This window comes from Durio zibethinus, chromosome 22, assembly GCF_047325235.1.
Source record: "Durio zibethinus cultivar Kanyao isolate XHJ-2024 chromosome 22, ASM4732523v1, whole genome shotgun sequence".
Taxonomy (NCBI): domain Eukaryota; kingdom Viridiplantae; phylum Streptophyta; class Magnoliopsida; order Malvales; family Malvaceae; genus Durio; species Durio zibethinus.
The window spans coordinates 8,405,926-8,433,415 of record NC_143183.1 but is presented as its reverse complement, the minus strand read 5'-3'; the positions used below and the strand labels follow the sequence as shown (position 1 = coordinate 8,433,415).

At 31.2% G+C, this 27,490-nt stretch overlaps 1 protein-coding gene and 1 pseudogene across 4 annotated transcripts; one reads left to right on the top strand and one right to left on the bottom strand.

Moving 5' to 3' along the window:
* Positions 1-1,516: 1,516 nt before the first annotated feature.
* LOC111307923 (Ribosomal protein L34e superfamily protein) lies at positions 1,517-7,229 on the top strand. 4 transcript variants are annotated; one of them, XM_022906262.2, is made up of 3 exons: positions 1,520-2,261; positions 6,747-6,782; positions 6,893-7,229. In XM_022906262.2, the coding sequence occupies exons 1-2, from the start codon at positions 1,606-1,608 to the stop codon at positions 6,760-6,762; spliced, it is 672 nt and encodes a 223-aa protein (XP_022761997.1). In that variant the 5' UTR covers positions 1,520-1,605; the 3' UTR covers positions 6,763-6,782; positions 6,893-7,229. The 4 variants fall into 4 exon arrangements, with proteins under 4 accessions (XP_022761995.1, XP_022761997.1, XP_022761998.1 ...); XM_022906260.2 differs by lacking the exons at positions 6,747-6,782; positions 6,893-7,229 and adding an exon at positions 6,278-6,737 and having other exon boundaries at positions 1,517-2,261; XM_022906263.2 differs by lacking the exons at positions 6,747-6,782; positions 6,893-7,229 and adding an exon at positions 4,365-6,271.
* A 16,473-nt stretch (positions 7,230-23,702) lies between these two features.
* Positions 23,703-26,469, bottom strand: LOC111307922 (tubulin beta-1 chain pseudogene; annotated as a pseudogene).
* Positions 26,470-27,490: the final 1,021 nt, after the last annotated feature.

Genomic DNA, 27,490 nt, shown 5'->3' with positions numbered 1-27,490 from the left:
GAAGAAGGTGGGACTGGCTTTCCTCCATTTTTTTTTATTTATTTTATTAAATTTATATTTTATTTTTTAAAACTTATTTATTTATTAATAAATTTTGTAGAAAGAAAAAGGTAATGAAAATAAGGATGATGAAACAATCGGTATTCGATTGTTTTGATTCATATTGATAGAATATAAATATATATTTTAAAAAAATCGAGATCAGATTAAACATTTTAAAAGTATTTTTTTTTATCTCAAGTGTTCACATGACATTTTTTTTCTTTTTTTTTTTTGTTTTTCTAAAACTTTTGTTTTTTTTTCTCTTTTTTTTTTTATGTTTACTTTTTATTCTATAAATTTTGTAATAAAAAAATTAATCAAGATAGAGATAACAAAATAGCTCACGTTCGATAAGTTTCAATTTATTTCAATTCAATTGATGCATTTATATAAAAAAAAAAAAAACTAAAATTAAATTTTATCTTTTTGAATAATTTATTCAAAATCAAAATGAAAATCGAATTTGAGGTGCTTTGTCATATTCTTTTTACGATATATAAAATATATATTATTATTTATTTTAATTCATATTTATATACATATTATATTAATAAAATTATTATTTAATACTTATTTAATAAAAAATCATATTTATATATAATTAAGTTATAATTTATATTAAAAAATAAATATACTTGTATTTATCTATATATTGTTTTCCATTAAAATTGAATATAAAAATTTTATTTCTTTCATATTTAAAACATAATTAAAAAAAAATTGTCACTCTCACAAAACAAATGTTTAATTCTAGTATATATAAAAGGAAAAACAAAAGAGAAAATATATTTTTTTAAAAAATAAAACCAAAAAATTCTAAGTTAAAAAACAAGCACAATTTTTGTTCCGAATAGTAGTCTTCCTGCTGTAATTCAACTATTAAAGTTAAAAATAAAAAATAAAAAATAAAATTTCAAGATTAAACTGATTGATATTTTGATTCTTAGGAAGATTATCTTCTCTTATCGTATTAAATTGATGGGTTGTTATATTCTATACAAAATCCTATTAGTATTTTATAAAAGAAAAAAAAAATTCATTTTCAAAATCCTATCAAGTTAGATTTAAGAAGCATCCATTGAATTTTTTTTTTAATTCTTCATTAAAGAAAGTAAAAATAAAAATAATAGTAATAATTTATATATTTATATTACATTTATTTTATATTAAATATATGTAAAATATAAAATTTTCATAAACACTTGAGGTTGACTATTTGTGTTACATTTAAAATTACTAAATCAGTCAAAGAAATAAAAACCCAATTACCAATTCCAATAGGTTACTTCCCCAGAAGGAAAAAAAAAAAAAAAAAGTAATAATAATAATAACAAAAAACCACGAACTTACACCTTTAACGACCAAAATCAACCTGCTAAAGCAAAGAATATATTTTCCTTTATCTCTTTAAATAAAAAAAATAAAAAAAAAGAGAAAAAAGTGTACATAATTAAAAACAAAAAAAAAAAAAAAAAAAAAACGAAAATCTATACATACTAGCAACAGATACAGACCTCCTGTCACCTGTAAAATTCCACAAATCCCACATTCTTAAGTTCTAACATGCTCCATTCCCTCATCATGCCCCCTTCTTCAAAACCCACTTCCACCGCCTCTTCCACCGCTGCCGCCTCCACCAAACTTTCCGGCCACCACCATAACAGCCACTCCCACTCCCACTCCCCTCTCCTCCTTTGCAAACACTCTCCATCAGCCACCCTAGACCTCTTGATCCTAATCCTAGTCCTCTTCTCAGGCACTTTCCTTGTATCCTCTTACTTCTCCTATCTCTTCCATTCCCTTTCCCTTCTCCTTTCCCCTATCCTCTCCACCCATGGCCCTTCCTTTTCTCTCCCTTTCGCTTCCTACCTTTTGGGTTGCACTCTTTTCTTTGTCGCAACCCTTATTTCCATCGAGTTCTTTTGCGGTTCGCGGTCCCGGAAATGCGAAAAGCCTGGCTGTAAAGGGCTGAAAAGGGCTTTAGAGTTTGATTTGCAGTTACAAACCGAGGATTGTGTGAAAAATGGATCAAAGGAGATTGATTGTTTGCCTTGGAAAGGTGGGAGCGAAGGGAACCCTGACTATGAGTGTTTGAGGGCTGAGTTAAGGAAGATGGCGCCGCCTAATGGACGAGCTGTTTTGCTTTTTCGAGCTCGCTGTGGTTGCCCTATCGCCAAGCTTGAAGGTTGGGGTCCGAAGAGAGGGAGACGCCATAAAAAGTGAGTCCTTTTGATGGGTTTTAGGAGATTTGGATTTTTCTTTGGTGATTTATTGATTGAATATATGTTGGGGTTGTGGGTGGGATTTAGATTGAGGGATTCTAATTGAAAGTCGTGGGTTTTTTCTTTTTATCATTCTTCTCTTTGCAATTTTATTTCCTTTTTCTTGGATTTTAATTGCTTAAATCTGGGCAGAATTTAGTGTAGATATTGACGTTTATCACTAAACAAGGCATGTTTTTCTAGGATTGATCAATTTGTTTGCATATAGTCAAGCTTATGAATTCTTTTTAAACATTGATGCCATTTTATGTTTTACATAAGGATTTAGCAAAGTTGATTTTTTTATGAATGAGATGAACGGGTACAACAAGGACCCCAACTCCTTAAAATAAACTAAGCAATCACAAGACAACACCACTGAAACAGTAAAAGACAACACCAGAGAAGAGCAGGAAACCATCACCATACTCTAGAAAATTACAACCAAGCCGGAAACATTTAAGTTCTATCAATTCCTACTTTAGCTAGATAATCAACATACCCATCTGCTTCCGTATATATTTTCTAAAATCTAATGGCACAAGAACCTGCTAATCAATCAATTTGAGACAAAATACTCCAAAGTTACAAACATCTAGACTCCTTAATTATACACCATTTTAAATGCTGCAGAGGAGTCGGATTCAATTATTAAGTTGCCACTAAACATACTTCCGAGAACCCACAATGATCTCCAGAGCCACTTTAATGGCACTAACTCATCCTATTGGAATCCTAAATTCCAAAGGGACCCGAAAACAGTGCAACCATGTAGATATTGGAGCTTGTCAAACCTCCTCAGCCTGCTGAACCTGGCTTACCCATCAACATTAAATTTTAAGGCACCAGATTCAGGAGAAGAACAAAAGAGACAGGTCAACATTAGTTCCTTAACAAAGAAGGTTGCATTCTAAATTTCTGTCACCATTCCATTTCTCTGGTTTTAAGAGCTCTCCATGCTCCCATGATGATATATTATACAATCGACAGTAGGATAGGGCACTGGTCCAACGCTGAGCATTTTAAGCCTCTCAGACATAGATCCTTAAACACCTTGATCCATTCAGTTGAAACTAGACACCTATCCAATCTACTTTTATTATTCTCACTACCCAACCACATAAATTTCTTCCCAGACAAAGGGAAATCTGGAAATTCCCTTCTGTTGATAAAATCATTGAATTGCATGATACCTAACCTGCCTTATACCCACCTCTACCCATCTGAATCTGATTTCACTGTGTTGAAATCCCCTGCAACACATCAATTACTACTCAAATTGCTTTTAAGTTCTAGAATTTCATCCCATACAGCCTTCTTAGCCTCTGCCTACTTGGGGCATACACATTACAAACCACACTTTCAAAATCTCATATGATACATCTTCCTTTAACCACTAAGTATCGACTGTTAACTACATTCTATGCTACATTAAAGCAATTTTATACTACCATCAACAGCCCACTAGAAAGACCTAAAGCACTTGAATAAATCCAATCAAATTCCCAACTTCTAGCTTAAATTGCAGCCTCCAACTCCTTCACTCTCTCCACTACCACCAACTCATCTTTTTCAGCAGCATTTATAATTAATAACTTTGATGAGGTTTATGAAGAATGAGTTTATCGTTTTTAAGCTCGCTTACGAGGACTCGGGAGTTTAAGGCAGCATACCCATGTCAACAAGACACAGATATGGGTATGGAATACAAGTCCAATTTGGTGTTGGGCATAAGGACTCGGCTACTTCGCATGAGCCAATTTAAAGATGAAAGGAAAAAAAAAAGGTAAAGATCAGATATGATGCCGGAAGCAGGTTTAAATCTGCTATTTAAATTTTTTTCATCAAACCAAACAAAACCCTATTCCAAAACAGAGGGAACTCATCCAAGTCCAAACAATTCAGTCAAAATCCAATGACTTTAAGCGTCAGTCAAAATAAAAGATGAAATTAGTTTAAGGTAAGAAACAAATACCCTTTTTTCTTCAAAATTTTCAAAATGTGAGTTGTGGATGGTTTGGAGATAGATTTCTCACATAGCTTCCATGCCTGTCGCTTCAGGTCTTGACTCTTGAAAGAGAGAAATAGATGAGACTTAAGAGTTGAAAATCCCTTCAGGAGAGACTGTGAGGATCTGGGCAAGGCATGAGGGTGATTGGATGCTGGTCACAGATGAATGGCTCTGTTGTGGGGTGGAGAAGTAAAGTGGACAGAGAGGGAAACAGAGAAGAATAGTGGTCACGTTGGTTTTTTGTTTTTTTTTTGGGTGAAACTTTGGAATGGAAAGGGAAAGGATGGGTAGGAAATGGGTATTTGAGAAAATTTTTTGATGATTTATATGAAAATTTAAGAGGGATGTTAGTTCTTAATTAGTGAATTTAATTTTTCATCATTTAAAAATAATTAATTTTATTATATAATTTTGATATTATTAATATTATTGTTAATTGAATTCTTTTCTTTTTTTTTTTTTTGTGAGTTTGATTATGGTTAGGTTGCTAACTATTATTACATTATTTTTGTTACTTTGTTATTTAAAATGTTGCACTTGGGTTTTTGATGGAATGATAAAGTGTATCTATGCTCGAACCATTAGGTTTTGGAAAAAAAATTTAAAAATGTTCATCATTATTCCTTCTTATTAAATTAATTTATGATCTTAACTTCATAGTTATATTTTGTCAATCATATGTATTTAGTATTCATGTCCATAAAATTCATGGATTTATTAATGAATAGCATTACATATTATTATAAAACGTATTCACATGCATGTATCTTATTCAAACTCTTTTTAGCTGACTCCACAAGTCCAAAATTTTGGATGAAGGGAGAGTCAGAACCTTAGATGCATACACGTGTCAAACACCTGTACCTGAGTCCATTAAACAGTTTTTCAGTGAGGAACTTTAGAAAAAAAAAATATTAGAGTTATTTATGGAGTCTGGAAAACCAAACACTTGCCTAATTTGCATTTAGGCAAGGAATCTGCAGTGTGGAATCACTAGCTCATCGAGGTATTTGATTTTATTTTTTTTTGTGAGGATAATTATTAACCTCTTGCATTTGTGATGTTTCAGTATTATGTTATGAGGTCTGCTTATGCTTGAAGTTTAGCTTCTTTACTTTGCAACATTTACAAGCAGGTCATCCCACTGCATTGAACATTGAGATAATTGGTAAACTTGTTGTTAATGCATCCCGGTATATTTTGCTGTTTTTCTTTTGTGTTGGTACCTTAATGGGTTTCAGAAAGCCATAAGTATTACTTCCTATTTTTCACAACTATATTATCATATGAATGTTATATGTGTATGCATGTGTGTTGTAAGTGATAGGTGATTTTCAACTTTATTCATAGAAACCTTTGGCGATTGCACTGGAGATATATGTGCTGGATATCTTGTATGGTGCTTTGCTATATGGGTAGGATATTGATTAGGAAAAATTGAAAAGTTTTAACATCTAAACTGGTTAAGCAAGTGAAACTTGATAATTTCAGGTTTATTGGTACAACATTTTTCAGTCTGAAAAATCCAACAGAATGTCTTAAAAAAAAAAAAAAAAAGAAAAATCCAACAGAATGCTGTTTCTGGTAGCTTTAGTTTGTGAGCCAGTAAAATGCTAGAAATTTCAAACATGCCAGTCAAAAGGCTGCATTCATTGTCTTTGCATCAGTTAGGGAGAATTAGCAGGGAGTAAGCATATTGATGATCTGCCCCTTTAAGTAATGGAAACTATAAAATTTAATCTTAGCATCCACATTTGTTATGATCCTCAAGTGGAGCTGTTACCCTCATGTGCCTTTTGCATTTGTTGGCAATGAAATGTCTTCCTTGGAGGCATCCATTTGGCTTGGCATTTTGGAGGATGGATTCTGTATATGATGTGCTACTATTCTTGGTCTTTAGATAGGATGGAAGCTAGTTGGGGAATTAATAAAATATCAATGACCATGTATGATCATGTTGTAGGTGCTTGAGTTTGGCATTATGGAAATATGATCATCTCCCGTCTTTTCAAGGAAAACTGTTGCAGGGACAAGTTCTTACCCAACTTATTACCAGTTATTGTGGATGATCTTGTTTTATATGTTGGTGGTAAACCATTAGTGCATGTCCATTTGTAAAGTTTTCTACCACGTTGTCCGGCTGAATGAATGGTCATAAGAGCTCTCTACATATTAAGTTTTTAACACTAATCACGAACATCACCTTCAACCTGTTTTCGATACTAAGAACAATTAATGTAGCCTAGTCTTTGAAAAGGATAGTCCCAGGCCCTATAGCATTGGAGTGATATTTATTATTTAGACTTTTGAGGGAGGATTGATCAAATTTCAAAGCTAAAAAAGGATTGTGGTTTTAATGTTATTTGTCAACTATGTTTTTGTCAGTAGCTTTTGTTGGATGTCTTTTGATTGTCTCTTATCTGATTTTGAAGCAATTACTGCTATTAGTTCCTTACCTCGCCCACTTTGTAAGTTCAATTACTGCTATTTGAAAAAAGACTGGTTTTTTTTTTTTTTGTTTTTTTGTTTTTTTGTTTGGTTTGAGTTGATGTGATGAAGGGGAGTATTGATTTTGCAGGGCTGTAGCCAGTTTGGCACAAAATGGAGATCATCGCTAATTATTGATGATGGTACTGTCAGCGGAGTCCTCGTCCTCCTTATATATATATATATATATATATATATATATATATATATATATATATGTATCCCAACCTTTTACTGCTTTTTTATCTTTTGAACTCTTTTTCTCCTTTCTGAAGACTTTACTTTGGTGAGAAGGAATTTTTTTTATGCTATATATTTAGGGGGTGGCATTTCTTGAACCTTTCTGAAACAACCTTCTTGGATATTGTCTCATTCCTAGAAGCGTATTCAAAGATTTAATTCGAATAAAATAACATTGGATGATAAAATGGATATTTTATTCAAATTAATCAGTAGACTTCAGCAGCGTTGGTACAGGTGTAGCTTAGAATTTGATTTTTGTGGAATGCTTTGTGTTTGGAAGAGTGCATCAGCTAGATTCAAACAATTTCTTTTTTCACTCCGATTATTAATCAAACAAAATTTGGAAACATCCCGACTTTTACGCTGGAGGAAGCCACTGCTAAGTACTTTAAGCATCCTGCAACAATTTCCCAATCATGGATAAATTATCCTCCCTTAGAGTTTAACCGGTTTATAACGCTAAGGGCATAGCAGACGAGAATCCCATGTTTTTCGTATGTTCTATGGATTTTATTGCAGCTAAACATTGTGCTACAGAGTGATTGAACAGGACCCCTGCACCAATCCTACAAATTCTTCCTTCAGTTTTGTAGTGCTCCATCAAAATTTAATTTGACAAGACCTGGCGTTGCTGCTTTCCACCTTAGTTCCTCCCAAACCGTTCTTACTGTCACCCTGACCTGAGCCGCCTTGTATTTTGCCATTTATTTCCCAATGAACGCTATGGTATCCTATGCACTTCTGCCCGCATTATCCTTGACTGCATGATATCTGCTGTGCCATATGTTGGCATATGTCCTAATACCCAACTGGATTTTGTGCAAATATATTGTTATGTCATTTGTGAGATTTAATTATCTATTGAAAAGTCTTGATTTAAATAAGCTTATACAATGTTATTACTAATGCTTAGATGATAAAATCTTTGAAATAAATCATTTTTACAAGAAAATTATAATGAAATTGTAATTATGAGATCATCATTGCATAAAAGTTATATTTTTAATATTTTTAGTTAATCTTTATGAAGAAAAGACGTTGATAAAATCTGCTGAGAGTAGCTCATAGTTATGTTATTACTTATGAAGCAAACAATTGTTTTCGTAAGTTGAAATTTGGATAAATTTGAGTCAACGTGTAGGTGCTTACTGCAAGAACAAGTTCATTGAACATGATCCTATGTGAGAATGCTATTTGGTAATATATGTAGAGCCTAAAGCAATAATCTCATGGAATTGTTTAATAAATGATTTTTTAATTTGAGATTACTAATGATCTTATGTTATGAATGTATACTTTGATTCTACTTTATGGTTCTAACCATGGATACTCCAATTACATATTCTTGGGTATAACAATAGGCATATGAAGATGCATGAGTAATCAATACAAGATTCATCACCTTGAGTGATCAAGTGAATATCTCATTTAGTCTTGAATGAATTAACTTAAGAAATTTTTTATCAAAGTGGAATAAAGTATTAAAATGGCTTTAAAGCTTATTTAGAAGTTATTATCATAGCAAAAACAAAATATGGTTCAACAAAATTGAGCAAACATTGATTTGTGCTCAATGTTAAATCGAGATTTTAAGTGATGAAAGAATATTAATTATATTGAAAAACCAACATGAGTAGGTTTGTCAAACTGCATTGATATTCCTTAGCAATTATGGGTCATGACTCATTATTAGATAATAATCATGATCTATAAATATAAGATTGATTAATTAGAAAATTAATGATCAATTCAAAATGGTTTTGATTCATCTAATTTGAAATACAATCAAGACTTCCAATGCTTATATTTATTGCCAATATGTTAAAAAACCTAATGGGTCACTTTAATAGAATGTGATAAATGATTAAAATTGTGATAGATTAAGTTGGACTTAATTTGTTGGATCAAAGGCCAAAATAGAGAAATAAAAAAAAGCTCAATACCTATTAAAATATGGTATAGCCGTCACATTGTGAATCTTATTAAGAATAGGATTTAAGAAGGGACATTCTTTTGGAATAGAATTAGGCACATGCAACCTATTAGCATAATGCCAAATGCCCCATCTCTATTTAAAAGGAATTTATTCACCCATTTATATGTGCACAAGTGATTAGATGCAATTAGCATTAAAATAGTCTTACTATTATCTCATGTGTTGAGAATAAATTAAGAGCAAACACTAAAGATGGCAATCAATATCTTACTAGCATAGGATTTGGCTTGTCTTTTTTCCATCGTTGTCGTGAAAGTTCTTTCCTCATTGTTTGTGTGGATTATTATTAGAGACTATACCTTTAGATATCAGTTGGTTGGTTGCAACCAAGCTCGAGGTTCTTGAAGTGTTCTTGACACCATCACAAACCAAAGTAAGTGAAATACTACTTTTGCTAATAATTCATGTATGCTTGTGTTACTTTTTGTCAACGTGGTTCATGGTTTAGGGGATTAAAAATTTTTAATTCCATTGCAATATACTCTGCACTTGTATGTTCCATTTCAACAATGGAGCCTTAATGATTACGATTATACAAACTAAAACTTGTTTGGTTGTTCTTGATATCAAAATTTATTTTATTTACAATTTATCTATTGTCATAAAAAGGTTGAAAAATAAGTTTTTTGATTTTGTTTTGATTTTATTCTTTTATAATATTAAACTATAATGTCTTAGGACAATTGGATTTAAATTTCATGAATTTTGAACTTTATTTGCATGCCCTAATAATTTTTAGTTTACAATCTATCTAGAAGCATGACAGATGATATTAATTTTAATTCAAAAGATAAATTTGTAAGATCATGAACTAGAATCAAACATGTTCCTTATTATAATATTATGAATATGATTGTATGATTGGATGATTATGGACTTAAAACCCTTTTGCATGCTTGAATGGATGGTTAAATTTTACTTTATGGTGTTTTTTTTTTTAAGTAAAGCTTGCATGTCTTGCCTCATCTCTTTAATTTCGAAGTTGTAACATTTTTTTTTAATCTTGCTCTCTTTAAATGTAATCATCCAATGTAGTATGCATGCTAAATTTATATATATGTTTGGTTTTATGTTAAATGCAATGTATGCTTTATTAGTAAGTAAATATGGATGCTAGATTTATTTATATATTTGATATATGATAAATGCCATGTGTATTTAAATAAGCATGATAAGATTATGCATATATATGATATATGATGAAAGCTTTTGCATGCTATATGAAACCTAAATTAAATAAAAAAAAATCCTTCATTAAATGTTAAGTCCATGTTTTTCAACATGATTAGTTACTTTCCATTGGACATAATAAAGCGAAAGTTTGTTTACTTTTGAGGCTTGTAGGTAAACTCAATGTACTCAATATTTGGAATATGTTTATGTTTTGACTAATAGATCTTACTTAAAAAACATTGTACATTTTAACGAAAAACTTGACTATATGATGTTAGAGGCAAAGATTAAGTAAATCACATAAGATACAATTAGACAAGGAGTCTTTCCTAATTAATCTAAGAGTCACATAGGATGTAATTGATAAGCAAAGTTATATACTTAATTTACTTTTCATAACTTGTTAGGTAAACTCAAGCTTGTGATAAACTAAATGGGATCCTAGCCCACTAGAAAAATAATTTTGTTTTAAATTAGTAGTGAAGGCTATTAATTTGAAGAAAATATTAAGAGAAACCAATTAATAGATTTAGACATTATCTATATTGGTTTTGAACAATATTATTAATACTTGTTCATATTTTATAAGTTGCTAAAAGGATGAGTAATAACTTATTACTTTGTAGCATATTTGATCCTAATAAGCTTACTAAGCTAACTTCAATAATTGGTTCCATAATCTTAAGCTTGTCATAAAACAAGAGAAAATGCTTTATATTATTGATAAACCATTTCTCGAGAAACTATAGGCTAATGCTAATGAAGTAATGTGACGATTTTATGAAACCCACAAAGATCATGTTGATCAAACTACATGGATTATAATAGCAAGCATGATACTTGAGTTGCAAAGGCAATATGAGAATATGGATCCTTTGACAATCACTAGGTACCTTAAAAAATTATTTGACAAATAAGAACAAATTAAAAAGTTTGAAACCTCTAAAAAATTGTTTTGGACAATGATGTCAGATAGCTTTCCGATTTAAGTACATTATCTCAAAATGATTAATTGGATTAAGAAATTTAGACAATTGAGATTTGTGATGGATCATAAGTTAAATCCTAATAGCTTTTCATAATTTGTAATGAACTTCAATATGGATCAAATGGAAGTAACATTACCATAATTAATAAATATGATTGACATTGCTGATAAATTCATAAAGAAATAAAAGCTTGATGTCTTATAGTTACTTCTTCAAGGCTAAGAAGAACTAGTGTAAAAAGAAAAAAAGGCAAAAAGGTTACAAAAAAAAAAAAGCTTCTAATATTGTTAAGCCTGCTGGCGACATTAAGGAAAACAATGTAAAAGGTCATTAAAAAAGGAATTACAAGGTCTACTTGAAAAGTTTAAAAGACAAGAAATTTAAAGAGACTTCTACTTTGATATGTTTATGATTGAGATCAATTTATCTCTTCTTAACATATCTTATTAGGTATTAGATACAAAATATGATTCCCATTTATGTAATTATATGCAAGGGTTAAAGAAAAATAGATTGTTAAAAAATAGTGAGGTCTTTTTGCGACATAAGGATGTATGATAATGGTTTGTATGTTCTTAGATTTAGAAATAAAAGGTGTTTGATTCCAAGTATGTTGTTTTTCTAGAAAAAAGGAGTTTCTACTAGATAAAAGCAATGGGAGTTATGTAGAACTTGAAAAGGTTTAAGAAATATAAATAGATAGTAGAATGGAACCTAAGCTAATGGCAAATGCATTAGATCCGAAGGCAAAAGCTCAAAATACGTAAACTTTGTTGGTTAAATAAGACTCGACTTCTCGAGAGATATGAATTTTTTATAGAGAAAGGTGAGTTGATAATAAATGATTATCCTATTGCTTATCAAAAGCAATGTTTGACATTGATTATGAAAAATGGCTTGAGACTATGAAATTTGAAATAGAATCCAAAATAGAATTTATGTCTATAAACCAAGTTTAAACTTTGATACACCCACTTGAAAGTATAAGATCCATATGGTGTTTTATAAAAAATAATAATAATAATAACATGGATGGTAATGTACAAATGTACAAAACTAAGGTAGTTGCAAAATGATATAATAAAACACAAGGAGTTGATTTTAACAAAACATTTTTACTAAATAGCTGATATAATAGCTAAGGATATAATATATTGATGAGGATATAATAAAACAGAAAAAGTCCATAAGTAGCTACATATCATAAAATTGCATTCTTTAATGGAAAATAGGAGGTGTATATGACTCAACCCAAGAGTTTTGAATCCAAACAAGTTGCCAACAAAGTATGCAAGCTTAAAAGATCCATTTATGGACTCAAGTAGGCATCAATGAGTTGGAGCATATGTTTTGATAAAATAATTAAGGAGCTCAGATTCATAACAACATAGATGACCTTTGTGTATATAAGAAGACTAGTGGAACTGCAATCATTTTCATAGTGTTATATATAGATAACATATTGTTTAAAGGAAACAATATTCTAGTGTTATAATCTACTAAGATTTAGTTATAAAACAAATCAAACTTTTCATGAAGAATTTAGGAAAGGTAACATGCACACTAGAATAAAAATATGTAGGAATAAATCTAAAGGTTGCTTAGATTCTCATAATTCGAATACATAAACAAGTTGCTAAAAAGGTTTAGCATCAAATAATCTAAAAAGAGATTCTTATCACTATTACATGGTGTAAATTTTTCCAAAGATATGTGTCCTAAAACACCAAGTAAAGAAGATCACCTGGATAAGATTCCATATGCTTTGGCTTTATGCAATGCTTTGTAAGGGTGTAAATGATATATTAATAATAACAAGCTACTTGGGCTTCACTCAGATAAAACTCAAATTCGGCTTGATTATTGTTGAGTCGAGTTTGAGTAACTTGATTTATCGAGTAAGCTGAGTTCGAGCATCCTAATGTCTGGCTTAAGTAGCTCACGAGCCTAGTTGAGCTTTTAAATTTTAATATATTTTTATTATTTTAATTAAAAAATCACTATTTTACCTATGTATATTAGTTTGAACTCAAGCTTGAGTTCAAGCACATGATCGAGTTTAAAATCGAATATGACAATCGAAATCGTTTTTATTAAATGAGTCTTATCGAATGAGCTCTATTAGTTTTTTAAATGAGATGTGATCCAAGAGAAAGGTGAATTGGATCTCTTCAAATTTTTTTCCAACAAATGATTTTAATATAATTGAATGAAAGTTAAAATCAATATCAAATATGATGCAAATAATAATAAATTGATGAACTATAAGCAAATATAAAGTATAATCAAAATAAAGAGATAGGGATAGAGAATCAAATACAATGATTTGTAGAGGTTTAGTCCTTTTTCACAAAGCACTTGTGTCCTCTGTATTGGTTATTTACACAAGGCTTCAATCCACTATTCTTGAATTGAAATTACAACCTTATCATTTTTTCTATAAAGCTTAAGATAGAAATCTTACACTCTCTACTTTTTAGGCTAAGTAGTAACCTTTCAATCTCACAAATTCAAAAGGATGCCTCACCTCTTGATTACAAAGTCACTTAATAAATATGCAAACATAAAACACCTTTCAAAGGCTAAGTGTTTGCCTAATGAAGTACAAAAAAATTTGATGAATGAAGAACAATAATGATTTGGATACAACAAATACAAAGATATAGATTTTAAAGCTCTAAACTCTTGATTTCTTTGAGAGAAAGAATATATGACTTGTTTAATCTTGTTCTCTTGATTCATCAACCTTCTTGGTGTGTTAGAGTGGCCAATATATAGAGAAATTAAAGAACTAGTTGTTGGGGATGCTTGGGAAAAGAAAATAGCCATTGAAAGCATGGGAAACTAGCCATTGAAGTTATTCCAAGGCATACCCGATCGATCTCTTCTATGAGGGGATCAATTGGTTCATCTTTGCTGCCCATTTCATGCTTGAAAAACAAGACCTGATCAATCCCTTCATGAGAAGATCAATTGGTTCATTTTTGGAGGCCAATTACGCCTTGCAAATAACACTACCCGATCAATCCCTTTATGTAGGCGATCGATTGGTTCAAGGGGGTAATCGATCTCTTATATAGGGTGATTGATCCCTTCTTCAACTAGGAGCACATGCTGCTTTCTGAGTAAAAATACAATCGATCCCTTTCCTGAGAGGATTAATCTTGTACATGGCTGGGTGGTTGTCTCTTGTTTTGTACTTTACTCACTAATTTCATCATATCTTGAGTTATACAAATTCAAATCACAAACCGTTTGAAGATTTAGAAACTGGACTTAAAAGGCTTTCCATCCATACAAAATTCATCACTAATTCATTTTTTTATGAATTATAGTGAATTTTTAAATCTACCCTTTGTGCAGTTTTTAGATAACTGCAAAGTGTATAGTAAAAATTCAAAATCTTTTCTTAGAAAATTTGAATTTTGATTTTGTTTGATCCATTATAAAGTAGACTCAAAGAGCTTTCTAACCATTTAAAATTGAAATACTAAAACTTTGTGAATTAATACAAAAAAATAAAATAAATTCAATGTTGGAAAACTTTGTTCTTGTAAAACAACTTTCTTAAGTTAATCTATTTCTCAAAACTAATACTATCAAACTTGTATTAAGTCCAAAATGAATAAATTCACTTTGAAGAAAACAATTGAACTTTGATTTAAGCTCAAATAAAAAATGTTTAAAGATACTTTTGATTTGAGAAATAAGAAAACATAAAAAAATGTTTGTTTAAACTTTAAAAATTATATTATTTATTTAGTACCAAAATATAGAACTTAAGAACATGTATTAAATATATCTTTTTCAAAATCTTGATCAAGCTTATTTAGTTTAATATTTTTTCATTTCAAAATAAAGATCAATTCAAGGCTAACAAGTTTCAATAGTCAATTTTTATCTTGAGTCGAGCTCGAACTTGAAAATTAAATCTTAATCAAGCTCGAAACAAGTTTTGAGTAACAAATTTTGAGTCGAGCTTGAACTCGAGCTTTTCATTATATTGACTTGGTTTGGCTTGATTACACCCCTAGAATAAGGTTAATGTCTAATATTTCTTAAGCATAGCAATTAAATATCAAGCGAATTTAGGTGATTGTGTCATTTAATAGTTGTAAAAACAATCATTAATTACTTAAGAAGAACTAAGGATATGTTTCTTATCTATGGTGGAATTGAACTTCAAGTTGAGAGTTATTATGATGTAAGCTTTCAATCTGACAAAGATGATAGGATATCTCAAAATGGTTATACTTTTATTCTAAATGGAAGAGTAATTAGTTGGAAAAGTTCCAAATAAAATACGACCATAAGTTTTATAATCGAAGTCAAATACTTCTCTACATCTGAGGTTACAAAGAGACAATTTGGATCAAGAAGTTCATAACTGAACTAAATGTTGTTCCTAACTTTATTGGTCTAGTAATCATTTATTGCGACAATAATGGAGTACTTGCTCAAATAAAAGTACCAAGGTCTCATAAAAAATCCAAACATGTATTGAGGCTGCAATCACTGTTGTAGCAAATGGTATGGATGGTGACTTTGTTGCCAAAAGTTAAAATTTTCATATGGAGACTTTTGTGGGGAATATTACCTATCAATGAAGTACTCAAAGCTTGAGGGTTGGGAAAGCAAATGTTGTGTTTATGAAAAGGATAAATTTGGCTATCATGTCTTTTTTGGTTGTGTTTTTAGTCGTGCAGTATGAGGTGATATATGTCCATGGATGCAAAATTTTTTAGAGAGTTGTTCTTCATATGATGAGTTCTGGTTAGTGTTTATGATTAAAACCAAGCAAGAGAATCAAATAGAGCTGGGTATGTACGTCATGTGGCTCATTGGCTAAACTGAAACCTTGTTTATACAATGCTGCGTGCAACACTGGAAAAGTAATAACCACCAAAGCAACAAGGTTGACAAAAGCTTCTAGGTTAGTGATAAATTCAGTTTGTAGTAATGGTTAACCAAGGCCCACACAATGGTGGAAACCGTCGTAGGATTTTGAGGTAAAAATTGTTGGTAGTTTAGAATGTGATAAATCTCACATTGAGTAAAAAGATAACTTATATATGGTTTAAAAGAAATCACTTATGTTAATTAAGTAATTAAGCTAAGTGTTGGAGTGGGCTAAGTTATTTGGGCTTACTACGAGTTTTTCTAGTGGGTCAGCCAATTTTAAAAGTCAAAGATGGGCATTTGGGTCCTTGGGACACTTCGGTTTATTTGAAAAATAGATTTAATTTTTTAAATCTTTTTTTTATTTTTTTATTTTAAAATATTACTGATTCTGAATAAATATGTTTAAATAGTGAAAAACATGACAGTGCGAATAAACATATCTAAACAAGAAAGCATAACTATTTAAATAAAGTTTATTTAAACATGACTATACAAAATGTCATGACTTTTTGAATTGACTTGATTGGTGACTGTTCGTTTATTATAAATAGATCTTTTTACCTGACTAATTTCATTACTTCTGATTTGGAGAGTTTTAAGGTTTTGTTATATCCTATAGGCATAATTGCCTTTAAGAAAGTGTTATTCACACCTCAAAGCCATATTTTCTTCTTTTTTACTATTTCTGTTTTTCTTAATTTTACTAACAATTTAAAGGGAATTATGAATACTACATCTACTGTTGTCCCGACTTCTGCTATGGATTTGGAATCAAGCATGAAGGTTCACTTTCAAAATCAAGATGTAATCAGACTCGATCGTTTTAATGGATCAAACTACACTAAGTGGAAAGACAAAATGGTTTTTTTGTTGACTACATTAAAGATGTTATATGTACTTGATCCAAATTTAGAACCAATTCCAAAACCAACTCTTGAAGATTTTGATGCTATTAAAGCAATAAGAAGCAAACGTGAAAAAGATAAACTAGTCTGTCAATGTTATATTTTGAATTCATTATTTGACCATCTATATGATCTATACAAAATATGAAAACACCAAAAAAGATATGGACTGCTCTTGAATACAAATACATGAAAAAAAAAAAAAAGGTACGAATAAGTTTTTGGCTTTGAAATACTTTGAATTTTCAATACCTGATGATAAACCAATCATGGACCAAGTGCACGACTTACAAATTCTGGTTTCTAAGTTAAGTGAGCTAGAAATCAAGGTTCCTGATTCATTTCAAGTTGGAGCTATTTTGTCAAAACTTCCTCCTTCTTGGAATGGATATAGGAAGAAAGTTTTGTATTCAACAGATACTTTCACTATTAAAGAATTTCAGACTCACATATAGATTGAAGCGAAAAATCATGCAAGAGATACACTCTTTCTTAGAGGTTCCAATGTGAATCATGTAAGTGGATAAAATTCTGAAAAAACTCATAAGTCTTTTGGTAAATTTCAAAACAATTTTAAAGTCAAGAAGAATGGATTTAAGAAATCCAAATTTAACAAGAATAAAATGTGTTTCCAATGTGAAAAGAAAGGACATTTGATTAAACATTACAAATTTAAAAATGTTGGAATTAAGATTGGTTCTAGTTCTGAAAGCAAGGCAAATTTGGTTAAGCAACAAATTAATGAACTTGTTGTAATGGTGACTGACATGAAAATTAGAATGATCATTGAAGTTCATATGGCTACTGCAAATAAGTCATCTGATTGGTGGCTAGATTTTGGTGTAACAATTCATGTTTGCAACAACAAAGAGTAGTTCAAGACTTATGAAGAATGCAACAGACCAAAAAACATCCTTATGGGAAATTATGTTCCTGCCAAAGTGATTGGAAAAGGAACAGTTGAATTGAAATTCACCTTAGGATAAAAACTAACTTTACTTAATATTTTTCATGTTCTTGAGATTAGAAAGAACCTTGTATATGCAAATCTATTATGTAAGAAAGGCTTTAAGATTGTACTAGAGTCTGATAAAGTTATAGTGTTTAAAAATAGTGTATTCATTGAAAAAGGATATTCCAATGATGGTATGTTTAAACTAAGCATTAATAAAATAAATAATGTTTCTGCTTATATTATTGAGCATTCTTCTTTTTATGGCATGCTAGATTAGGACATTTAAATTATCAATACATGAATCATATGACTAAGCATGGTTATATAACATACCAGAAAAATCAAGATATTAAATGTGAAATCTGTGTCAAAGCAAAATTGACTAAAAAACCTTTTCCTAAAGTTGAAAGAAATACAGAATTATTAGAACTTGTACATTCTAATATTTATGAGTTAAATGGTTTATTAACAAGGGGAGAAAAATGGTATTTTATAACATTTATAGATGATAGTTCTCGTTATACTTTTGTGTATCTAATGAAAATAAAGAATGAAGCTTTTGATAAATTCAAAGAATATAAATTAGTTGTTGAAAATCAAAAGGAGAAGAAAATCAAAATTTTTTGAACTGATAAGGGTATCAAATATTTTTTAGATTCATTTCCTCTTTTTTATGAAGATAATGGAATTATTCATCAAAAGACAGCCCCTTATACACCTCAACAAAATGGTTTAGCTTATAGGAAAAATAGAACATTGGTTGGTATGATAAATAGTATGTTGTTAAATGCTAAGTTACTTTTAAATCTTTGGGGAAAAGCACTTTTAATAGCATGCCACGTACATAATAGAATTCTTTCAAAGAAATTCTTAAAGACACCATACGAATTTTGGAATCATTGCAGAAAACCAAATTTGGATTATTTTAAAGTGTAGGGGTGCATTGCCTTTTATAAAATACCTCATCCACATAAATCAAAATTAAGACCTAAAGGTATCAAATGCATTTTTGTTGGTTATACACAAAATTCAAAAGCACATAGACTTCTTAATTTAAATACTAATGTTATTGTCAAATCTATTTATGTAGAATTTTTTGAAAATAAGTTTATATGTGATGCTGAAATTGATATGGAGAAACAAATTGAAATGATTCCTAAGACTAGAAATAAAAAAAAGTAATGATTCTGTTGAAATTAGAAGGAGCAAAAGAACTAGAAAAGAGAATCTTTTACCTTTTGACCCAGATTCTATAGTATTCTTAGTAGAAGAAAATAGAACCAAAGTGCTTAAGAAAATACCAATTATGCTAAACGTAGATGAAGACCCTAAAGCATTTAATAAAGCTATGACTTCAAGAGATGTTACTTTTTAGAAAGAAGTTATTAACAATGAAATGGATTCAATCATGTCCAATAATGCATGGATCTTGGTAGATTTACCTCCAGCTTCTAAACCTATAGGATGTAAATGGGTGTTTAGAAAGAAATATAATACAGATGCTTCTATACAAACCTTTAAAGCAAGATTAGTTGTAAAAGGTTTTAAACAAAAGGAAAGCATAGATTATTTTGATACATATGCTTCAGTAGCTAGAATAACATCCATTAGAGTCCTTATAGCTTTGGCTTTCATTTATAAATTACATGTGCATCAAATGGATATTAAGACAACCTTTTTAAATTGTGACTTAAATAAGGAAGTATACATGGAACAACTAGAAGGTTTTATTCTTCCAAGTAATGAGAATAAAGTTTGTAAAGTAATTAAGTCACTTTATGGGCTAAAGCAAGCTCCTAAACAATGGCATTAAAAGTTTGATTCAATCATAGTAACCAATGGTTTTAAACATAATGGAGGAGATAGGTGCATTTACTCAAAATTTACTAAAGAATATGGAGTTATAATATGTCTCTATGTGGATGATATGCTAATTTTTAGTACTAATATGATTGGCATAAATGAAACTAAAAGGTATCTGATTTCTAATTTCAAAATGAAATATTTAAATGAAGTTGATACCATTTTGGGAATTAAAGTTAAGAGATATAATAAGAGTTTTGTACTTAATCAAAGTCATTATATTGAGAAACTTCTTAATAAGTTTAAGTATCTCAATATAAAAAAAACTAATACTCCATATGATACAAGTATAAAATTAACAAAAAATCAAGATTATATAATTGCACAACTTGAATATGCTAGTGCTATTGGAAGTATTATGTATGCTATGTGTTGTACTAGGCCAGATATAGCTTTTGCTATTTGCAAGTTATTAAGATGTACAAGTAAGCCTAGTATAAGTCATTGGAAAGCCATAGGAAAAATTCTAGGTTATCTTAAAAAAACTAAAGATTTTAGCTTATTTTATTCCAGAGATCCAGCTATTTTGGAGGGATATTAAGATGCAAGTTAGATCACTAGAATAAGTGACAATAAATCCACTTCAAGATGGATGTTTACCCTTGAAGGTGGTGCAATTAGTTAGGCATCCAAGAAACAAACTTGGATTTGACATTCAATTATGGAATCTGAATTTATAGCTTTAGCTGCAACAGGGAAAGAAGCTGAATGGCTAAGAAATATATTAATGGATATAGAGTTGTGACCACAACCAATGACAACCATTTCCTTGTACTATGATAGTGAAGCTACTATGTCTAGAGCTTATAGTGAAATTTATAATGGAAAATTTAGACATATTAGTCTAAGACATGATTATATCAAAAAATTGATAAAAAATGAGGTAATTACCATCATATATATTAAATTTGCTAACAACTTAGCAGATCGTCTTACCAAGGCGCTACTTAGAAATTTGGTAAGAAGCACCACAAGTGGAATGGGTTTAAAATTCCTTTTAGACACTAATAATGGGAACCTAACTTTGAATTAGTAATCTCTAATTGCAAAGTTTAATAGGTAACAACAAGTTATTATTATGTGTCTGTAAACACTAGTCAACCCATTCTAAATATTTGGAATACTAGTTTAAGCCATTGCATAAATGAAAGATGAGATTGATCTCTTAATGAAGTTTGTAACTAAATGTCTATAGCAATTGAGACATAAATAAGAAACTCCACCTATATAAACATAGAAGTGGTGCCGCTTCAATAAGAAAATTAGAAACTTTCTTGTAAATGTTTATGAATAAGGATAAGCATATGGCCATAATAATGCTAAAGCGGTTATAAACCTTTGACAGAATATTAAATAAGTATTATGTGTGTCTTCAATTTTAACACTAAAAGTTGAGGTTTAATTAGTGGACACCATCAACTTTGTTAGAATTCTAAGGTATATATGTTAATTGAAGGTTTAAATCGAAAGATACCTTCTCGTAGTCATAATATTTATTTGTGTGAAAGGTTAAAGATTAAGCACCAACATTCCAAACTAGTAAGGGATTATTGGTAGTTTAAAATGTGGTAAATCCCACATTGAGTAGAAAGATCACTTATATATGGTTTAAAAGAAATCACTTATGTTATTTAAGTAATTGAGCTAAGTGTTGGAGTGGACCAAGTCATTTGGGCTCACTAGGAGTTTTTCTAGTGAGTCAGACAATTTTAAAAGTCAAAGATGGGCACTTGGGCACTTGGGGCACTTAGGCTTGTTTGGAAAATAGATTTAATTTTTTAAATCTTTTTATTATTATTATTATTATTAATTTATTTTGAAATATTATTGATTCTGAATAACTATGTAACTATGTTTGAATAGTGAAAAATATGATGGTATGAATAAACATATCTAAACAGGAAAACATGACTGTTTAAATAAAGTTTATTTAAACATGACTATACAAAATGTCATGACTTTTTGAATTGGCTTGATTGGTGACTGTTCATTTATTATAAATAGATATTTTTGCCTCACCAATTTCACTACTTCTGATTTAGAGAGTTTTAAGGCTTTGTTGTATCCTATAAGCATAATTGCCTTTAAGATAATGTTATTCACGCCTCAAAGCCATATTTTCTTCTTTCTTACTATTTTGTTTTTCTTAATTTTACTAACAAAAATTAACATGGATATGGTAGTAGATATACAAAATAAAATGGTGGCATTGGGGATGGTGCTTCGAGATAAAAGGGGACATATCTTTTTGAGCGGTGTAACTAAGGTGGCCGGTATGCATAGCCCTCTACACGTAGATAGAAGCTATACTTTTTGGTATGGGTGTAGCAAAGGAAAGGTACTATGAATCAGTGCTAATAGAACCTGACTCAAAACTAGCAGCGGATGAGATAAAAAAAAAAAGTCTTATTGTTGTAGGAAGATGTAGGAATTATAATGGATATTTTGTAGCTAACATCACAGCTAAAAGAGAGAGCAATAGTATTTGGGAGTAAGAGTGCAAACTTTCTGGCACACACCATAGCAAGAATATCTTGCCCTGTGGGTCATCAGAGTATTTGGGAAATGTCTTTACTAGAATGTATAACAAATGATGATGATATTTTATATTAATGAATTACAATCTGTTACCAGAAAAAAAAGCTAATAAGGTTTAAGATTGCTTGCATTTCTTCAAAAGAAAATTCAAATGATTAGGGTCTATAATGTGAGAAAGATTTCATAAGTTTTTTCATTATTAAATAAACGTAAAACAATTAAGATGTGTTTCGTATATAAAATTATGATAAAATAGGATAAAATTATATTATAAATAAGATTAAATTAAAAAATATCATTTTATCTTATGTTCAATGTATGTAAGGATTAGAATAAGATAATTTATTTATTTATCAAAATTATTATTCATAAAAATTTATACAATTTAAATTATTGATATAATTTTTAAAAGGTATTATAGAATATGTAAATTCAATCTAATGGATTAAAAATAATTTTTTTCACTTTGGAATGGTTGAATCATCTTATATCAAGATTATAATTAACCTTCCTTATAATCTTATTTTTTTATATTTAAATAAATAATAATAAAAAATAATTATTATCTTATCATATTTATCATCTTATGTATCAAATATAATTTTAACATATAATATCACTTGCAATGCATATGAAACGATAACAATAAAAGTATTAATAAAAGAAAATTAAAATTCCTTGTTGTTCGTCGGATTGGTGCTTTTATTTGTTTGCATTTCGTTATTTATCCCTTATTTTCAATTAAGTAAAATTTCTTTCTTTCATGCACTTTTGTCAATGCAACATATATAATGAAAAATCCACTATTTACCGTCTAAATATTTGACATACTCGGCAAAGGGTAAAAAATTAATCTATATTTGAAAAATTCATTGCTAAACGTTACAAATTTTTATTTTTTTTTTGGTCTTTTTTATTTGGTTTGAATTCGGCCTTTATGATTGGCTACTAGGCTTGTGCCTAGTCCTTTTCATATTTTATTCGTTTAATTTTCAGATTTCCTTTTATTTTTATTTTTATTTTTTTTATATTTGTTTAAACGACATAGTTTATGTCTTTCCTCTGTTGCTTCATCTTTTTTATTTTATTTTTTTCACTCATCACTTAGTCGGTAACAGACTCCCCACCACCGTCTGAAACTTCCTCCTAAAAGCCTTGTTGTTGCGCCTTTGACTGATTGGATCTATCTTCGGCAAAGAAAGCAGCGGTCTGCTGACATACTACTTTCTCACGCTTCTCTCTGCTGTCTTTTCTCTCTTATTTGTGGTGGATATGGTTGTCACAGACTAAATGTGACTAACAGGAACTTGAACAAGAGAATAGAAGGACCAGATGAAGAAGAGAGAATAGAGAGCAGAAACTTGTGTAATTTTTCATTCATGATTTGTTTGTTGCAATACTAGGGCTGTATATAAGTACAACATATGCTAAAACTCATAACAGAATTTGCTAAATTCTTGGCCATTCACGACCCATTGTCTATCAGCTGGCATTACAATTTCTTGACAGCTAATATTACAAAATTCTATGCAAAACTAACTAATGACTAGCAGCCAAGTCACCTCCAATGATTGCCTCACTCCTTTTGTAAGCATCTTCATAGTGAGCTCTAGCCTACCAGCTTCTAGCTCCAACATTGGCTCGACCATCTCCTTTCCCAGCTCAGTTTCCTTTCCATCTAGCTTACTTCCTTTCCTCCTCAGCTTAGCTCCCAGCTTAGCTTTTCCATTCATTAGCTCAACTTCTAGCTTCCTGTCACGGTCAATTTCTTCCATAATCTTTTTGTTGTTATTTCTTCTTACCAAATTCATGACATTACCCTCTCCTGTAGCTGATCCTTGTCCCCAATGATCAAAGGACAGTAACAACAATTGAGTTATCCAAGTTTTAGCAAAAAACTGCACTTTCCTGTAAGCAAAAAGAAGAGTAATGGCCAAGTTCACAAAATAATCCTCATGTTACTCCAATTCCTCGTTTACTTGCTTGTTCTTCATTTCTGCATATGAGAACTGGAGAAGCCAAGTATCTTCCAAGAAATTAATCCATGTATAGAGAACTTCTGCCTTGAGAATTCCTTGTTTATACATTAGATGTCAAAACTTTCAGCATCAGCTCTTCCAAATTTAGATATGCTTCATCTATTCTTCCGGTTTTCCCAAATCCATCAATAGGACTACTATATATAATTAAATTCAACTTTGTGACCTGTGATTTTGCATCTTCAAAGAGCATGTATGCTTTATCAAGCCTGTCATCCAGTAGTGGAAAAGCTAACTTATGAACATCTTTGCTAACTGAAACAGCCTGTTCTTCCTTAGTCACTCTCATTGCAGGAGCATGAGACAAGGCAACCAAATTTCTCTCCAAATTACGAATATCAGCCTCCTTGGTGTACCTTTGAACGATGACAAGTTTAACCATGCCCTCTAGAATTTGAAGGAATGCAATGCTCAATCCATTCTGATCCAAAACTCGTGGAAACAAATTTTGGATGGGTGTTCTGAGTTTTTCTTCAGCTTTATATCCAGGTAGTTCAATGGCTTCCATCCTGTCCAAGAGTGAAGGAGGAATAAGCTGCACCCCATTTGCAGTAACCACAAAAATCACCTTTGAAAGGTCAAATGGTACCTTAGAATAGTGATCATTGAAACATCTATTCTGCTCAAGATCAAGAACTTCTAATAAAGCTAAAGCTGAATCACCACACACATTAGAACCTGTCTTGTCAATCTCATCAGATAACATGACTGGGTTGCAAACACCTACTCTCTTTAAACCATCAATGAGACGCGCTGACAAGCTTTTAGTGTATGTTCTCCTATGCCCTTGGATATCAACCTATCCTTGACACCACCCAAGGATATACGCACAAGAGCTTGTTCCAATAATTGCAATGCCATTTCACCAACAACTCCCCCTCTGACGATAACCTTTGCAAGAGCTTCCCAACCTCAGCTTCTTCAATTTTCGCATCATTTCTAAGTTCAACTTCTTGTTGCACCATCACATCAGGCTTCACACTCTTAATACCTTGAAAGATATCAGAATAAGCTTCAAAAATATTCCGCCTGAGCTGATTACCATAATCCATTATTTCCTTATCAGCAGTTTCCGTCTGAGCATAGATTTCTGTTGCTCCCAGCATCATGAGTAGAACATAGGGAACATATTTCTCAAATTGAGGTCCAATGGCATAACCAGATGCACAATTGCAAGCATTACTTCCTCCTGCACAGTAAAGCTGCGACAACCAAACAACTTAAGGGATAGAATCATGATCTGATCTATGGCCTGAAGTATGATAGGTTTGATTTCATCTGTACGGCTAAGTTTTTAGATGATAACCTGCAAAGCTCCACAAAGAGGGGCTTGCATCTCTCCTTGCTTTTCCCTATCCTCTGATGATACAATTTGAATTTCCACAGTGTGGCCTAACTTGTTCATAATGATTGGTAATAATTTTTCTATGACGGAAGATGTTTCTAATTTTGCTATGATGGAAGATGTTTCTACAGTTGCATTCTGGTATTGCTGGTACTTTGAGACCAAATCATTCATATTGCTCTCCGCTTTTGTGAACTCCATCTCATCCATCCCCTCTCTAATGTACCAATGCAAGGGAACTTTGCTGCGAAACATGGCAGTGAATTGGTTACTGACCCACCTGAACATATCTTGCAGTGAAGTAGAGTTCCCAATAACTGTGGACGCCATCTTGAAGCCATTAGGATGAATGTCACAAAGAAATGACTTCATATTGTCTGGAATCCATTCAACAGAGTACGACGAGTTATTGTTTTGCACATTGATCATCAACTCATCAACCTCTTTTGTACTCATTCTGCCACGAAACACAGTTGATACTGTGATGTATTGATTGCGTTGAGGATTAGCAGCACACATCATGTTCTTGGCATCCCACATTTGCCGAGTAAGTTCAGGAAAAGTCAGGGCTCTACACTGTTGGAAATTACGAGATGTGAATAATACAAATCCAACCTTGAAAAAATGTAGCCAAGGAAATGGGATGAGGTTTCTAGCAAGCTTCCAGAGGTCGGAGTTAAGCTGACCAGGGAAGTGAAGGCAACATGTAACACCACTCATAGTGGAGGAAACTAAATGGTTGAGATCTCTAAAACTTGGAGTAGTGAGCTCAAGGGTACGGAAACAATTATCTCAGAGAGCTTCATTATCAAAAAGCAAACACTTATCCGCATTTTCCGCAAGACAATGAACTGAGTTGTAAGGCTCGACGACAGTATTTGCAAACAGAAAACTATGATCTTCGTTATTGTTGCTGCCATTGTCGTTAATGATAACAGAAACCTTACCTGGATCCCAAGTCCATCCATTTGGTCCACTGATTTTTAATTAAAAGAACCTTTATCATACACTGGAATGAAGTAATTTCTATTTGGAGTACACTGAATTCTGTCCTTTACTAACCCATCTATCGTGTGCAGCTCAACATTGATATGAGAATACTCCAGCTATGTATCAGCTTCTAGATAGAAAGACTCTAAAATCTGGTAATTCTTTTTTTGGTCTGGTAGTTAAATCATTCATATTCACTGATGAAGTAATTCCTCCAGTACTATCATGGCTTTCACACGAGACAAGTTATTATGAGGACTATGATGGCTAATATCCTGCGGGTGTGTGGGTAAAAGTCTACGCTTACCGGATTTGTAGCAATATTTGCTATGTTCACCAAGTACAGTAATTTCTATAGGGTTCTTACCTTCACTTTTTGTCGGTGAAATAGGAGTTATTTGGGTGCTAGCTACGGTAGTTACTCCTTCAAAGCCTGACTGAGTTTACTGTATTACTTGTTGCACAACTGATTCTGACATCTTGTTGATTTGATTCTGAAATTCAACAAGTTCAGCCACAATTTGTTTTCTTTGTTCTTCCCACCATTTAGGAGCAGTCGATTTTGCAGCTATCAACTCATTCACCTGGATTGTAGAGCTTGAACTTTCTCTTCCGGTATGTCGAGTCCGACTTCTTCTGCCATAGCTTATAGTTTGGCTGGATCTTTTCTTGTTCTGATACCAATTTGTCACAGTCTAAATGTGACTAAGACGAACTTGAAGAAAAGAATAGAAAGACCAGATGAAGAGAA

Excerpts from the sequence above, each read along its gene's own strand:
- LOC111307923 (XM_022906260.2), top strand. The coding sequence starts at position 1,606 with ATGCTCCATTCCCTCATCATGCCCCCTTCTTCAAAACCCACTTCCACC. Across the intron at positions 2,262-6,277 it reads AGAGGGAGACGCCATAAAAA|GTGCTTGAGTTTGGCATTAT; the intron begins GTGAGTCCTTTT and ends ATCATGTTGTAG.